General features: G+C 44.8%; 1 protein-coding gene across 1 annotated transcript in view; it reads left to right on the top strand.

Moving 5' to 3' along the window:
• The window catches only part of LOC311113110 (VPS10 domain-containing receptor SorCS2-like), a gene marked incomplete at both ends in the record, with an annotated part of 337,488 nt that overhangs the window by 304,832 nt on the left and 15,699 nt on the right, over positions 1-16,957 (top strand). Inside the window, 3 exon segments of the mRNA XM_084156253.1 lie at positions 389-465; positions 1,850-1,941; positions 9,575-9,682. Coding sequence (XP_084012379.1) covers positions 389-465; positions 1,850-1,941; positions 9,575-9,682 — 277 coding nt within the window.

The raw sequence follows: 16,957 nt of genomic DNA, 5'->3' as shown, positions 1-16,957 counted from the left end.
ATAGCCGCATGTGCGCACTCCCTCAAATCGTTTGGAGAAAACACCCTTTCCATTTTATTCAGCTTTGTTCAATTGTATTCTTCATACTATAAAATAATATAAAATAATGCAACGGAATTCTAAGAAAATCTTGTCTGCTAAATAAACTAGTGTAGCCCACATCCATATGGCATAGCCAGATCAGAGCCTAACATAAGGACAACGCAGAGTATGCTATTCTGTTCTTCTGAAATAGACTACATTTTCTTCATATCATGTTTCTTTAGACCTGTCTAAAATAAAAAATGGATTTATTGTGATGGTGTAGGCTATATTACATGGATTTATTAGACTTTTTAAAATGTAGATGTTCCAAAGGTCTGCATCAGCATGTCTGTCTGTCTGTCAGGTAACCTGGGTTCCCAGCTGGTGGAGTATAAAGAGGAGATGTACATCACCTCTGACTGTGGGAAGACCTGGAGACAGGTGAGTCTCTCTCTTTCCCCACCTCTCTCCCCACCTCCCTTCATACCTCCCTCACCACCTCCCTCTAAACTTCTCTCCATACCTCCCTCCATACCTCCCTCACCACCTCTCTCCCTACCTCCCTCTATACTTCCCTCCCCACCTCCCTCCATACCTCTCTCCCCACCTCCCTTCATACCTCCCTCACCACCTCCCTCCATACCTCTCTCCCCACCTCCATTCATACCTCCCTCACCACCTCCATCACCACCTTTCTCCTTACTTCCCTCCATACCTCTCTTCCCACCTCCCTCCATACCTCCCTCACCACCTCTCTCCCCACCTTTCTCCTTACTTCCCTCCATACTTCCCTCCCCACCTCCCTCCATACCTCTCTCCCCACCTCCCTTCATACCTCCCTCACCACCCCCCACCATACCTCTCTCCCCACCTCCCTTCATACCTCCCTCACCACCTCCATCACCACCTCTCTCCCCACCTCCCTCCCCACCTCCCTCCATACCTCCCTCCCCACCTCCCTCCATACTTCCCTCCCCACCTCCCTCCATACCTCCCTCCCCACCTCCCTCCATACCTCCCTCCCCACCTCCCTCCATACTTCCCTCCCCACCTCCCTCCATACCTCCCTCCCCACCTCCCTCCATAATTCCCTCCCCACCTTCCTCCATACCTCCCTCCCCATCTCCCTCCATACTTCCCTCCATACCTCCCTCCCCACCTCCCTCCATACTTCCCTCCCCACCTCCCTCCATACCTCCCTCCCCACCTCCCTCCATACCTCCCTCCCCACCTCCCTCCCCTCCTCCCTCCCTACCTCCCCCCATACTTCCCTCCCCACCTCCCTCCATACCTCCCTCCCCACCTCCCTCCATACTTCCCTCCATACCTCCCTCCCCTCCTCCCTCCCCACCTCCCTCCATACCTCCTTCCCCACCTCCCTCCCCTCCTCCCTCCCCACCTCCCTCCACACTTCCCTCCCCACCTCCCTCCAAACTTCCCTCCCCACCTCCCCACCTCCCTCCCTACCTCCATACCTCCCTCCCCACTTCCCTCCCCACCTCCCTCCCTACCTCCCTCCATAACTCCCTCAACACATCTCTCCCCACCCTCCATACTTCCCTCCCCACCTCCCTTCATACCTCCCTCCATACCTCCCTCACCACCTCCATCCCCACCTCTCTCCCCACCTAGAAAGGAGAAGATTCAAGGAGGAGATTAAATTCAAGGTTTTGAATAAGTTTTATGACAACCTCTAATTTTCATGCTCTTCTTTTATGTGGTGTATTAATGTACTGTAATCTAATTTATTTCTAGCGCTTATCATCCTTACTTTTCACTTCCTGTTTCTTTCGACACTTCCTATGATTCTCCTTCCTGTTTGCAGGTGTTTGAGGAAGAGCATCACATCCTGTACCTGGACCATGGAGGGGTCATTGTTGCCATCAAAGACACCTCCATCCCCCTCAAAATACTCAAGTAGGCTCATTTTACTGTCAACAAAATACTCTGTAACTCCAATACTCACAACACTCAATATACCAAAATGGGAGCCACAAATGTGTCCATACAGGTCTATGTCCATCTATGACCTTCAAAACACCTGACCAGGACTAGGTCTCTCCTGTGGATTATATGTATTTCTATTGATTTTATCTCAATGAAGCTATAACCTTGATAAATGAAGGTTAAATTAAAAATAAATGATAGAAAGCACTCAGTAATGAGAATCCTTATCACTGACCTTTATCAGCTGATGACCTTTATCTCAACAGCCTCATCAGCATCAGAAAGGTCAACTTTATACCCACTTCACCCCCTAAACCCAAATGATTGCCTTAGGACTGAGATGTAGTAGATATCTTTAGGCAAGAGTGTGAGAGTGTTTTGAAAGGCGTTTGGGAGACATTGCCACAATCAGTGTCTGTACTCTGTGTGCCCTTTATTTAAGGGTAAACTCTCTCCTCATGTCCAAACAAGAGAGACAGAAAGACACGGACAGATAGACATACAGACAGAGAGAGAGAGAGAGAATGTCACTTGAATTTGAGAGTTCAAGAAGCAGGCCCTCTGGGTTTCCAACACCGCTACATACAGTGGGGAGAACAAGTATTTGATACACTGACGATTTTGCAGGTTTTCCTACTTACAAAGCATGTAGAGGTCTGTAATTTTTATCATAGGTACACTTCAACTGTGAGAGACGGAATCTAAAACAAAAATCCAGAAAATCAAATTGTATGATTTTTAAGTAATTAATTTGCATTTTATTGTATGACATAAGTATTTGATCACCTACCAACCAGTAAGAATTCCGGCTCTCACAGACCTGTTAGTTTTTCTTTAAGAAGCCCTCCTGTTCTCCACTCATTACCTGTATTAACTGCACCTTTTTGAACTCGTTACCTGTATAAAAGACACCTGTCCACACACTCAATCAAACATACTCCAAACTCTCCACAATGGCCAAGACCAGAAAGCTGTGTAAGGACATCAGGGATAAAATTGTAGACCTGCAAAAGGCTGGGATGGGCTACAGGACAATAGGCAAGCAGCTTGGTGAGAAGGCAACAACTGTTGGCGCAATTATTAGAAAATTCAAGAAGTTTAAGATAATAATAATAATAATATGCCATTTAGCAGACGCTTTTATCCAAAGCGACTTACAGTCATGCGTGCATACATTTTTGTGTATGGGTGGTCCCGGGGATCGAACCCACTACCTTGGCATTACAAGCGCCGTGCTCTACCAGCTGAGCTACAGAGGACCACATGATGACGGTCAATCACCCTCGGTCTGGGGCTCCATGCAAGATCTCACCTCGTGGGGCATCAATGATCATGAGGAAGGTGATGGATCAGCCCAGAACTACACGGCAGGACCTGGTCAATGACCTGAAGAGAGCTGGGACCACAGTCTCAAAGAAAACCATTAGTAACACACTACGCCGTCATGGATTAAAATCCTGCAGCGCACGCAAGGTCCCCCCGCTCAAGCCAGCGCATGTCCAGGCCCGTCTGAAGTTAGCCAATGACCATCTGGATGATCCAGAGGAGGAATGGGAGAAGGTCATGTGGTCTGATGAGACAAAAATAGAGCTTTTTGGTCTAAACTCCACTCGCCATGTTTGGAGGAAGAAGAAGGATGAGTACAACCCCAAGAACACCGTGAAGCATGGAGGTGGAAACATCATTCTTTGGGGATGCTTTTCTGCAAAGGGGACAGGACGACTGCACCGTATTGAGGGGAGGATGGATGGGGCCATGTATCGCGAGATCTTGGCCAACAACCTCCTTCCCTCAGTAAGAGCATTGAAGATGGGTCGTGGCTGGGTCTTCCAGCATGACAACGACCCGAAACACACAGCCAGGGCAACTAATGAGTGGCTCCGTAAGAAGCATCTCAAGGTCCTGGAGTGGCCTAGCCAGTCTCCAGACCTGAACCCAATAGCTAAATGGCATATTATTATTATTATTATAACATCTTTGGAGGGAGCTGAAAGTCTGTATTGCCCAGCGACAGCCCCGAAACCTAAAGGATCTGGAGGAGGTCTGTATGGAGGAGTGGGCCAAAATCCCTGCTGCAGTGTGTGCAAACCTGGTCAAGACCTACAGGAAACGTATGATCTCTGTAATTGCAAACAAAGGTTTCTGTACCAAATATTAAGTTCTGCTTTTCTGATGTATCAAATACTTACAGTGAGGGAAAAAAGTATTTGATCCCCTGCTGATTTTGTACATTTGCCCACTGACAAAGACATGTTCAGTCTATCATTTTAATGGTAGGTTTATTTGAGCAGTGAGAGACAGAATAACAACAAAAAAATCCAGAAAAATGCATGTCAAAATGTTATAAATTTATTTGCATTTTAATGAGGGAAATAAGTATTTGACCCCTCTGCAAAACATGACTTAGTACTTGGTGCCAAAACCCTTGTTGGCAATCACAGAGGTCAGATGTTTCTTGTAGTTGGCTACCAGGTTTGCACAAATCTCAGGAGGCTGACGTTTGGCAACTCGAACCTTCAGCTCCCGCCACAAATTTTCTATGGGATTAAGGTCTGGAGACTGGCTAGGCCACTCCAGGACCTTAATTTTCCTCTTCTTGAGCCACTCCTTTGTTGCCTTGGCCGTGTGTTTAGGGTCATTGTCATGCTGGAATAGCCATCCACAACCAATTTTCAATGCCCTGGCTGAGGGAAGGAGGTTCTCACCCAAGATTTGACGGTACATGGCCCCGTCCATCGTCCCTTTGATGCGGTGAAGTTGTCCTTCACCGCATCAGAAAAACACCCCCAAACCATAATGTTTCCACCTCCATGTTTGACGGTGGGGATGGTGTTCTTGGGGTCATAAGCAGCATTCCTCCTCCTCCAAACACGGCGAGTTGAGTTGATGCCAAAGAGCTCCATTTTGGTCTCATCTGACCACAACACTTTCACCCAGTTCTCCTCTGAATCATTCAGATGTTCATTGGCAAACTTCAGATGGGCCTGTATATGTGCTTTCTTGAGCAGGGGGACCTTGCGGGCGCTGCAGGATTTCAGTCCTTCACGTCGTAGTGTGTTACCAATAGTTTTCTTGGTGACTATGGTCCCAGCTGCCTTGAGATCATTGACAAGATCCTCCCGTGTAGTTCTGGGCTGATTCCTCACCGTTCTCATGATCATTGCAACTCCACGAGGTGAGATCTTGCATGGAGCCCCAGGCCGAGGGAGATTGACAGTTATTTTGTGTTTCTTCCATTTGCAAATAATCGCACCAACTGTTGTCACCTTCTCACCAAGCTGATTGGTGATGGTCTTGTAGCCCAATCCAGCCTTGTGTAGGTCTACAATCTTGTCCCTGACATCCTTGGAGAGCTCTTTGGTCTTGGCCATGGTGGAGAGTTTGGAATCTGATTGATTGATTGCTTCGGTGGGCAGGTGTCTTTTATACAGGTAACAAACTGAGATTAGGAGCACTCCCTTTAAGAGTGTGCTCCTAATCTCAGCTCGTTACCTGTATAAAAGACACCTGGGAGCCAGAAATCTTTCTGATTGAGAGGGGGTCAAATACTTATTTCCCTCATTAACATTTTTGACATGCGTTCTTCTGGATTTTTTTGTTGTTATTCTGTCTCCCACTGTTCAGATAAACCTACCATTAAAATTATAGACGGATCATTTCTTTGTCAGTGGGCAAACGTACAAAATCAGTAGGGGATCAAATACTTTTTTTCCCTCACTGTATGTCATGCAATAAAATGCAAATGAATTACTTAAAAATCATACAATATGATTTTCTGGATTTTTGTTTTAGATTCCGTCTCTCACAGTTGAAGTGTACCTATGATAAAAATTACAGACCTCTACATGCTTTGCAAGTAGGAAAACTGCAAAATCGGCAGTGTATCAAATACTTGTTCTCTCCACTGTATGTATTGTAGATCACAGAGATTCACTTTCTGTTAGGGGCCCCTTGGAAAGCAAAAGGCCCCAACTCAAGGATGCCCCTTGCCAATATTACATTTACATTTACGTCATTTAGCAGACGCTCTTATCCACACCTTATAGCCAGTGGGATAACCACTTTACAATGTGTTTTTTTTTTTGGGGGGGGGGGGGGGGGTTGGAGTAAAGTTGGGGGGGTAGAATGATTACTTTATCCTATCCCAGGTATTCCTTAAAGAGGTGGGGTTTCAAATGTCTCCGGAAGGTGGTGAGTGACACTGCTGTCCTGGCGTCGTGAGGGAGCTTGTTCCACCATTGGGGTGCCAGAGCAGCGAACAGTTTTGACTGGGCTGAGCGGGAACTATGCTTCCGCAGAGGTAGGGGAGCCAGCAGGCCAGAGGTGGATGAACGCAGTGCCCTCGTTTGGGTGTAGGGACTGATCAGAGCCTGAAGGTACGGAGGTGCCGTTCCCCTCACAGCTCCGTAGGCAAGCACCATGGACTTGTAGCAGATGCGAGCTTCAACTGGAAGCCAGTGGAGTGTGCGGAGGAGCGGGGTGACGTGAGAGAACTTGGGAAGGTTGAACACCAGACGGGCTGCGGCATTCTGGATGAGTTGTAGGGGTTTAATGGCACAGTCAGGGAGCCCAGCCAACAGCGAGTTGCAGTAATCCAGACGGGAGATGACAAGTGCCTGGATTAGGACCTGTGCCGCTTCCTGTGTAAGGCAGGGTCGTACTCTCCGAATGTTGTAGAGCATGAACCTACAGGATCGGGTCACCGCCTTGATGTTAGCGGAGAACGACAAGGTGTTGTCCAGGGTCACGCCAAGGCTCTTCGCACTCTGGGAGGAGGACACAACGGAGTTGTCAACCGTGATGGCGAGATCATGGAACGGGCAGTCCTTCCCCGGGAGGAAGAGCAGCTCCATCTTGCCGAGGTTCAGCTTGAGGTGGTGATCCGTCATCCATACTGATATGTCTGCCAGACATGCAGAGATGCGATTCGCCACCTGGTTATCAGAAGGGGGAAAGGAGAAGATTAGTTGTGTGTCATCAGCGTAGCAATGATAGGAGAGGCCATGTGAGGATATGACAGAGCCAAGTGACTTGGTGTATAGCGAGAATAGGAGAGGGCCTAGAACTGAGCCCTGGGGGACACCAGTGGTGAGAGCACGTGGTGCGGAGACAGCTTCTCGCCCCCAGAACTGTGAGGGGTGAGCCATCCTCAGGAAAGGAACTTATCAAGGCGTCAAGCTCATTGATGAACTCTCCAAGGGAACCTGGAGGGCGATAGATGACAAGGATATTAAGCTTAAATGGGCTAGTGACTGTGACAGCATGGAATTCAAATGAGGAGATAGTCAGATGGGTCAGGGGAAAAATTGAGAATGTCCACTTGGGAGAGATTAGGATTCCTGTGCCACCACCCCGCTGACCAGATGCTCTCGGGGTATGCGAGAACACATGGTCAGACGAGGAGAGAGCAGCAGGAGTTGCAGTGTTTTCAGTGGTAATCCATGTTTCCGTCAGCGCCAAGAAGTCGAGGGACTGGAGGGTAGCATAGGCTGGGATGAAGTCTGCCTTGTTAGCAGCAGAACGGCAGTTCCAGAGGCTGCCTGAGACCTGGAACTCCACATGGGTCGTGCGTGCAGGGACCACCAGGTTAGAGAGGCAGCAGCCACGCGGTGTGAGGCGTTTGTGTAGCCTGTGCGGAGAGGAGAGAACAAGGATAGGCAGAGGCATAGTTGACAGGCTGCAGCAGATGGCTACAATAATGCAGAGGAGATCGGAATAAAATGAACTAAACATCTGGGAAAGGAGAGAGCGGGGCCTCCCTCACCACAACTCCCAAATATAACTCTCCCAACTTCCACCTCAGAAACTATAATTGTTGTAAACTACAGCGGTTCAATGTTTTCTAGGAATAGACTAACCTAGTTTATTCAGCTAGCTAACTAGGTGCAGTATTATTCCGTGAAAAACGTCCGGGCACCTCGTCATAAGACGCCACAGCCAGCTAGCATGCCGGTCTCCAACAGCAGGGTTTAGCGCCAATACTCAGCCACAACAACCACCAGTGTATCAACACGGAAGCAGATCTTTATATTCTGACGTCACTGCACACACTTGTTCAAATAATGTTAGATAACGCCTGGCTTTGAATCACTCTAACTCAAATAGCAGCGGGGTTGTTTGGGGTGACGTACTACCCCACCACTGCCATATCGCTTTTAATCATGTAAAAATTTTACATTCTCGGAGATGAGATGGTAAAATAAAATGAATGGGCTTGTACATAATAATGTTGTGTGAATTTACAAGTAAATCTACACTTATTTTCATGCAGTCATGTTTTGTTTATATAGTGTGTGTATGTGGTATGGATTAACTGCAAATTGGTGCTACGGAAAGCTGTAGTGTACATTCATTATTCACAAATACACAGTTGTGTGTTATTAATGCATTAGACTGCACTAAAGGACTATCAAACTGTGCACTTAGGATAAGTTATTCTTTCAACATGCTCTTAGAGTGTTAGAGAGATTGAGAAAAAAAAAGAGAGAGTGAGAAAGAGAAACAAAACTGAGACAGACAACAACAAACTATTCCCCCGAGCTGATTCTCTCTGTATACGGTATTGGGATGTCTGTCTGGCTCTCATTCGCTCTGTATATATTGTCTAATCTCTGTCTCTATAGAGTCTCTGTAGTTTTACTCCTGGCTCGTTAGCACATCCATTTGCATACACTGGAGACATGGGTCTGCTACTCAATCCCACAATGATTCCTTTCCAATACATAACCATACTTATGTAAGTAACCCTGTTGATTCCGGGAGCCATAGCCACAGAAGGTTAAGTTGAGTTAGCGGTTAGCTCTCCGTACTTTTATCCTCTAATTTTAAAGTCCTTCCTTAAAGTAAACAGTAGCGTGTGCATCTGGCGGCGTGTTTGAAGACAAACTCACGCAGAAACATCTTGGCAATGACATGCGGTCTACATGTTGACATGACAGGTCCTTAAATCAGGTCGCGGTACAGTCACAGTTGGAGATTATCCTACCTCTCATTACATGTATGACAGCATTACATCCTCCTAGACAGGAGCTTTACTAATATGAAGGGTCTTTTCTGCCTCTTTCCAAGATGGCCGTTCTAGGAAAGTCTGTAGAACTCTGTAGTTTATGAATGACAGCTTCCACCCTCATCATGGGCACAGACTACACCTCCTACTCAGATGCATGCACCAATCTGGACCTACCATTACTTCACACTCGCAGGGAAAGTCTCATAAGATCCTTCACAAGATCACTTCTAAAATCCGATCCCTGGCTACCGCCATATGCTCCCTCCCCAACGATTGTCTGTGAGCATACACCAGACCCGCTCCTCAACTAAACTGGAACTGATACACTGCCTATATCTGTTGTTTATTGTATTTTAGTTTGTATTGATATTGAAATGTAAGTTGTACACACAATTCAGCATGTTGCTGCCATTTGTACAATGTTCTGCTGAATAAAACGGTTTTAAAAAAATCTCTCTCGCTCTTTCTAGTTAGGAGGAGCATTACCAATAAGAATGCTCATATGAATGCCTCTTCCAAGATGGCCGCCTGTTGAAAATAACCTATAGACTTCCATAGAGTTGTTGTAATTGTGTTGATGTTTTTTCTCCTCAGGTTCAGTATCGATGAGGGAAGGACCTGGACCATCCACAACTTCACCAGCACCTCAGTGTTCGTTGATGGACTTCTGAGCGAACCGGGAGATGAGACACTGGTCATGACGTAAGTGTACCCTGGAATCTTCTAGAATCCTCTATGAAGCTATACATTTTGGGAAGGGAATGATCAGCTTTGTAGTATGGCAATAGGCCCTATTTCAAGGAACCTCTTCTCCAAAGCTCTGCCATTAGTTCAATAAAACTCTCTCAACTTGTAACAAAGTCATTGATTGGTTTCTTAACACTATTACTTCAACACTGAGGGGTTTGATTGGCTTGAGCCTATTCTTCAGATGAGATGGCCAGGCAATGATTCATTCAGGAGAGTGAGAATTGATCCTACAGTCTCAGTAACAACTCATGCTGCTTAGCTCACAGTTCTACACTGCTCTCCTGGCTCCTCTGCTCTCCAATAAGGGGCTTAGGAAGGAATATGGAGCAGCTGCCTCTCCAGCAGGGTTTTCTCATCTCCCCAATGCACTCTCCATTAGTTACGACATGGCCGTTTCTCCATGATTTTCTGCTGCACTCTTCTCTTCATCTTAAGTGGTTGATTAGCCTAGTGTCTTCCTTTTGTATTTCTCAGCTTTCATGTTGCTCTCTACCTCTCTCTCTCTCGCTCTCTCTCTCTCTCTCTCTCTCTCTCTCTCTCTTTTCCTATCTCTCTCCCTATCCCCCATCTCTCTCTACTTCTCTCTCTCGCTATCTCTCTCTCTCCCTTCCCCTCTCTTTCCATGTCTCTCCCTCTCTCCCCTAATCTAATAATCTTCAGTGAATTGGATGGAGTGAGAGTAGAGGCACATCAAGTCAAGAGTTTTGGCCCCAGTGGGGGGAGATAAGACCTGGGTTTTCATTTTAGCAGAAATGGGGGTGGTGGAGGGGGGTGTCATGAGAGGACAGAATCATGAGCTAACAGGACAACAAATTTCTACTGCGCCGAGTTGCGGCCATGGGTCTGATTTGGGTTGTCACGGAAGACCGACACACACACACACACACACACCCCACACACACACACACACACACACACACACACACCCCACACACATAGGGACACACACACGCCATCTGCCTGCTGTGAGATACGGTGAGGAGTGAGACGAGTAGGGGACAACTGATGGCCAACCACGATTGCCCTGTGTGTATTTTCCAGCCCTGACTTCAATTTTTTGACGGTGGCAGACTCTCATCTAATTTCGTCTTTGAACAGTGACTTAGCACCAAGGACAGGCTGGAAGGGGGAGAGGCTTTTCCACATACTAATGACAAGAGCCTTTGGAGGTCAAAATTGTGACTGGACACATTATTTTAAAGGACTTGCAACATATGTGATTCACGTGCTTGAGAGACGGGGAGAGGGAGGGAGGGCGATAAGGAGCAGAATGAGACAGATCAAATAAAATACATTCTAGCTTTATTTATACAGCACATTTTAGACATGGAATACAATGCAATTTGCTTTACAGGAAAACAACTTAAATGGATAAAAAGCAATGAAAAGAAAAGCTGAAATATTTACTACACAACAAACATAAGATAAAAAAACAAAAGAATGACACAAACTGAACAACTAAAAAGAACCCTAAGGAAAAGCAAAGCTAAAAATATGTGTTTTAAGATCTCTTTTAAATATGTCCACAGTTTCGGCCCCCCTCATGTTCTCCGGCAGGCTATTCCAGAGGCTTGGGGCATACTAACTAAAGGCTTGGTCCTAGGCTTTGGCATAGTTAAAAGGCTAGTGCCAGAGGACCTGAGGGACCTACTGGGTACATAACTTAAAAGCAAGTCTGACATGTATTGGGGTGCAAAATTGTGGATTGATTTAAAAACCAATAGAAGAATCTTAAAATGTATTCTAAAACAGCCAGTGCAGAGACCTTAAAACCGATGAAATGTGTGCTCTTCATCTGGTCTTGGTCAGTACCCGTGCTGCAGCATTCTATATGTTTTGCAAGTGACCAATGGGATTCTTGGGTAGACCAGACAGGAGAGCATTACCGTAGTCAAGCCTGCTTGTAATAAAAGCATGGATGAGTCTCTCTGTATCAGCCTGAGAGAGAAACGGCAGCATCTTGGCAATGTTCCTCAGGTGGTACAAAGCTATTTTGGTCACATTCCTAATGTGTGATACGAAATTATGTTCAGAATGTAAAATAATACCTACGTTTTTTACCTGGTGTTTTATCTTGAATTAAAATGTGTGGCCAGATTCTCTCTCTGTGCTTTGGTTCCAACAATAAGTACCTCGGTCTTGATTTAGCTGGAAGAAGTGGTGAGCCATCCAACTATTAAAATCACTAATACAGTCTGAACAGTACCGGACCCAAAAATCTAAATACATGTGATATGTATTTTCTCTGAGTTATGTTCACCAAGGATGACAAAAAACTCTTGATCAGTTAAATAGGTCCAAAACCAGTTTAGAACTAGATCGGAGAGGCCAACCCACCTCTCCAGTCTGTCCAGAAGGACATCATGGTCAACAGTGTCGAAAGCAGCACTTAAATCTAAGAGGACAAGTACAGAGAGCTGTTTGGCATATGTGTTGGCTCTAATATCATTTACCTCTTTAACTAAGGCTGTCTCTGTGCTGTGGTGGACACAACACCCCAGATTGGATTTTTTTTTAAATTCAGTTGGCAAAAATCATTTAGCTGTTTGAACACCAATTTTAAGAATGGAAGGTTGGAGATTGGCCGAAAATTGCTAAGAGCTGAAGAACCATAGCAGTTTTTAGTGCAATGGGGAAAGTGAGTGATTAACAATAGCTTGCACTTCTTCAGATATGCAATTAAAAACTGTTTTGAAGAAGCATGTCTGTGTCAAGCAGGGAAAATAAATCCATAGTGCCTTTGCGTGGTAGGCTAGGGCACATATCATTAAACTTCTCATCAGGTCTTGCTTGACTGATACCCAGCCTAATGTTGGTTATCTTATCTCTGAAACTCATCACATTTAGATGTGGAGGAAAGTTCACATAGGTTTGCGGGGGTAGGATTTATCGGGCCATCAATGATCGAGAAGAGCACTCTCAAATGATTGTGATTAATAGTGATCAAGTTAGAAAAATGAGCAAGTCTGGCATTTCTAATTGCCTTGTTGTATATGCCAAGTTGCTCTCTCGGAATATCGTAATGGACCAGCAACTTTGACTTTCTCCATTTCCGCTCTGCCTTTCTGCAATTTCTCTTTAATTGATTTGTTTCCTCACTCATCCAAGGGGCTCTCTGTTTGGATGTGGCCTTTTTCAACTTTACTGGAGCAATGGCATCAATGGTTGCCCTTAATTTGCTATTAAAGTTATCAACTAAATCAATATTTTGTGCAGAGCAGTCAATGGCTTTTTAGGCCATCATAATAAAAGGGACATCTGTGTCTTTGATGTACAAAGTATGGACTATAGAAAGGTCTCATTTCCAGGAGCACTCAAGTGGATCCCTGCTCATTAGTGAAGTGTTGATGAGTAAAGAGCACTGTCATGTCACGACGCTACTGTCAGACGGCTCTGTTCCCAAGAGAGGGGATTGGTTCAGCCGTGTCACGTGACCAGGGACCAGAGGATATGGTTCAGGAGTCACACCTCAAGGAATAGGAGTTGGGGCTCTATGGATGCGTTTAGACAGGCATCCGAATTCTGCTTTTTTTTTCACTAATTGGTCTTTTGACCAATCCGATCAGCTCTGAAAAAGATCTGATGTGAAAATATCTGATGTGATTGGTCAAAAGACTTAAATGAGTGGAAAGAAGATTATAATTGGGTTGCCTGTCTAAACTCAGCCTATGATGATAAATGTGGAAATGGATGGATGTACGGGTGGATGGAGGAACAGACAGAGCAGGCAGGCAGACAGACAGACAGACAGACAGACAGACAGACAGACAGACAGACAGACAGACAGACAGACAGACAGACAGACAGACAGACAGACAGACAGACAGACAGACAGACAGACAGACAGACAGACAGACAGACAGACAGACAGACAGACAGACAGACAGACAGACAGACAGACAGACAGACAGACAGACAGACAGACAGACAGACAGACAGACAGACAGACAGACAGACAGACAGACAGACAGACAGACAGACAGACAGACAGACAGACAGACAGACAGACAGACAGACAGACAGACAGACAGACAGACAGACAGACAGACAGACAGACAGACAGACAGACAGACAGACAGACAGACAGACAGACAGACAGACAGACAGACAGACAGACAGACAGACAGACAGACAGACAGACAGACAGACAGACAGACAGACAGACAGACAGACAGACAGACAGACAGACAGACAGACAGACAGACAGACAGACAGACAGACAGACAGACAGACAGACAGACAGACAGACAGACAGACAGACAGACCGACCGACCGACCGACCGACCGACCGACCGACCGACCGACCGACAGAGGGTGGTGCGGATGGCCCAGCGCATCACTGGGGGTAAGCTCCCAGCCATCCAGGACGTACATGTCAGGAGTGTCTGAGAAAAATTGCCAAAGACTCCAGCCACCCGAGACATGGACTGTTCTCAATGCTCCCATCCGGCAGACGGTACTGGTGCATCAAGGCTCAGACCAACAGACTCCTAAACAGCTTCTATCCCCTGGCCATAAGACTGTTAAATGGCTATCAACTACTGCCCCCCACTCACACCTACGCTGCTGCTAAAATGATTATTGATTAGATGTATTGCTACCACTACGCTGCTGTTCATTGATTATTGATTGCATTACAATTAATACCGACAGTTGAAGTCGGAAGTTTACATACACCTTAGCCAAATACATTTAAACTCAGTTTTTCACAATTCCTGACATTTAATCCTAGTAAAGATTCCCTGTCTTAGGCCAGTTAGGATCACCACTTTATTTTAAGAATGTGAAATGTCAGAATAATAGTAGAGAGAATGATTTATTTCAGCTTTTATTTATTTCATCACATTCCCAGTGGGTCAGAAGTTTACATACACTCAATTAGTATTTGGTAGCATTGCCTTTAAATTGTTTAACTTGGGTCGAACGTTTCGGGTAGCTTTCCACAAGCTTCCCACAATAAGTTGGGTGAATTTTTGCCCATTCCTCCTGACAGAGCTGGTGTAACTGAGTCAGGTTTGTAGGCCTCCTTGCTCGCACACACTTTTTCAGTTCTGCCCACACATTTTCTATAGGATTGAGGTCAGGGCTTTGTGATGGCCACTCCAATACCTTGACTTTGTTGCCACAACTTTGGAAGTATGCTTGGGGTCATTGTCCATTTGGAAGACCAATTTGCGACCAAGCTTTAACTCCCTGACTGATGTCTTGAGATGTTGCTTCAATATATCCACATCATTTTCCTTCATCATGATGCCATCTATTTTGTGAAGTGCACCAGTTCCTCCTGCAGCAAAGCACCCCCACAGCATGATGCTGCCACCCCGTGCTTCACGGTTGGGTTGGTGTTCTTCGGCTTGCAAGGACACCCTTTTTCCTCCAAACATAACAATGGTCATTATGGCCAAACAGTTCTATTTTTGTTTCTCCAAAAAGTACGATCTTTGTCCCCATGTGCAGTTGCAAACCGTAGTCTGGCTTTTTTATGACGGTTTTGGAGCAGTGGCTTCTTCCTTGCTGAGCGGCCTTTCAGGTTATGTCGATATAGGACTCGTTTTACTGTGGATATAGATACTTTTGTACCTGTTTCCTCCAGCATCTTCACAAGGTCCTTTGCTGTTGTTCTGGGATTGATTTGCACTTTTCGCACCAAAGTACGTTCATCTCTAGGAGACAGAACGCGTCTCCTTCCTGAGCGGTATGACGGCTGTGTGGTCCCATGGTGTTTATACTTGCGTACTATTGTTTGTATAGATGAACGTGGTACCTTCAGGCGTTTGGAAATTGCTCCCAAGGATAAACCAGAGTTGTGGAGGTCTACAATTTTCTTTCTGAGGTCTTGGCTGATTTCTTTTGATTTTCTCATGATGTCAAGCAAAGAGGCACTGAGTTTGAAGGCAGGCCTTGAAATACATCCACAGGTACACCTCCAATTGACTCAAATGATGTTAATTAGCCTATCAGAAGCTTCTAAAGCCATGACATCATTTTCTGGAATTCCAAGCTGTTTAAAGGCACAGTCAACTTATTGTATGTAAACTTCTGACCCACTAGAATTGTGATACAGTGAATTAAGTGAAATAATATGTTTGTAAACAATTGTTGGAAAAATTACTTGTGTCATGCACAAAGTAGAACTATAGCCAAAACTATAGTTTGTTAACAAGAAATGTGTGGAGTGGTTGAAAAACAAATTTTAATGACTCCAACCTAAGTGTATGTAAACTCCCGACTTCAACTGTATCTATTTTATCCTGCTACTGGTCACTAATACTCCTGTTTACATGTATACAGTATATTACCACTAGTATATTACCATAAGTATTTATATTATCCTGCTACCAGTCACTTACCAGGCCTGTTTACATGTACACTACAGTTCAAAAGTTTGGGGTCACTTAGAAATGTCTTTGTTTTCGAAAGAAAAGCAATTTTTTGGTTCATTAAAATAACATCAAATTGATCTGAAATACAGTGTAGACATTGTTAATGTTGTAAATGGCTATTGTAGCTGGAAACGGCAGATTTTTAATAGACTATCTACATAGGCGTACAGAGGCCCATTATCAGCAACCATCAGTCCTGTGTTCTAATGGCACGTTGTGTTTGCTAATCCAAGTTTATCATTTTAAAAGGCTAATTGATCATTAGAAAACCATTTTGCAATAATGTTAGCACAGCTGAAAACTGTTGTGCTGGTTAAATAAGTAATAAAACTGGCCTTCTTGAGACTAGTTGAGTATCTGGAGCATCAGCAATTGTGGGTTCGATTACAGGCTCAAAATGTCCAAAAACAAATAACTTTCTTGTGAAACTCGTCAGTCTATTCTTGCTCTGAGAAATGAAGGCTATTCCATGCGAGAAATTGCCAAGAAACTGACCTGCAAAGTTGTCATCAAGGCAAAGGGTGGCTACTTTGAAGAATCTCAAATATAAAATATATTTTGATTTGTTTACCACTTTTTGTGTCCTACATGATTCCATATGTGTTATTTCATAGTTTTGATGTCTTCACTATTATTCTACAATGTAGAAAATAGTAAAAATAAAGAAAAGCCATTGAATGAGTAGTTGTGTCCAAACTTTTGACTGGTACTGTATATATATATATATTTTTTTTTTTGTTATACTATTTTGATATTCATTACTGCACTTCACTGTACAATAAATCTTGAACTTGCACAGACAGACAGACATAATTATGTTGTCATTTGAGCAGTGTAGAAATGC

This window comes from Coregonus lavaretus, assembly GCF_964263955.1.
Source record: "Coregonus lavaretus genome assembly, chromosome: 39".
NCBI classification, from domain to species: domain Eukaryota; kingdom Metazoa; phylum Chordata; class Actinopteri; order Salmoniformes; family Salmonidae; genus Coregonus; species Coregonus lavaretus.
This window is presented reverse-complemented; position numbering and strand designations above follow the sequence as displayed.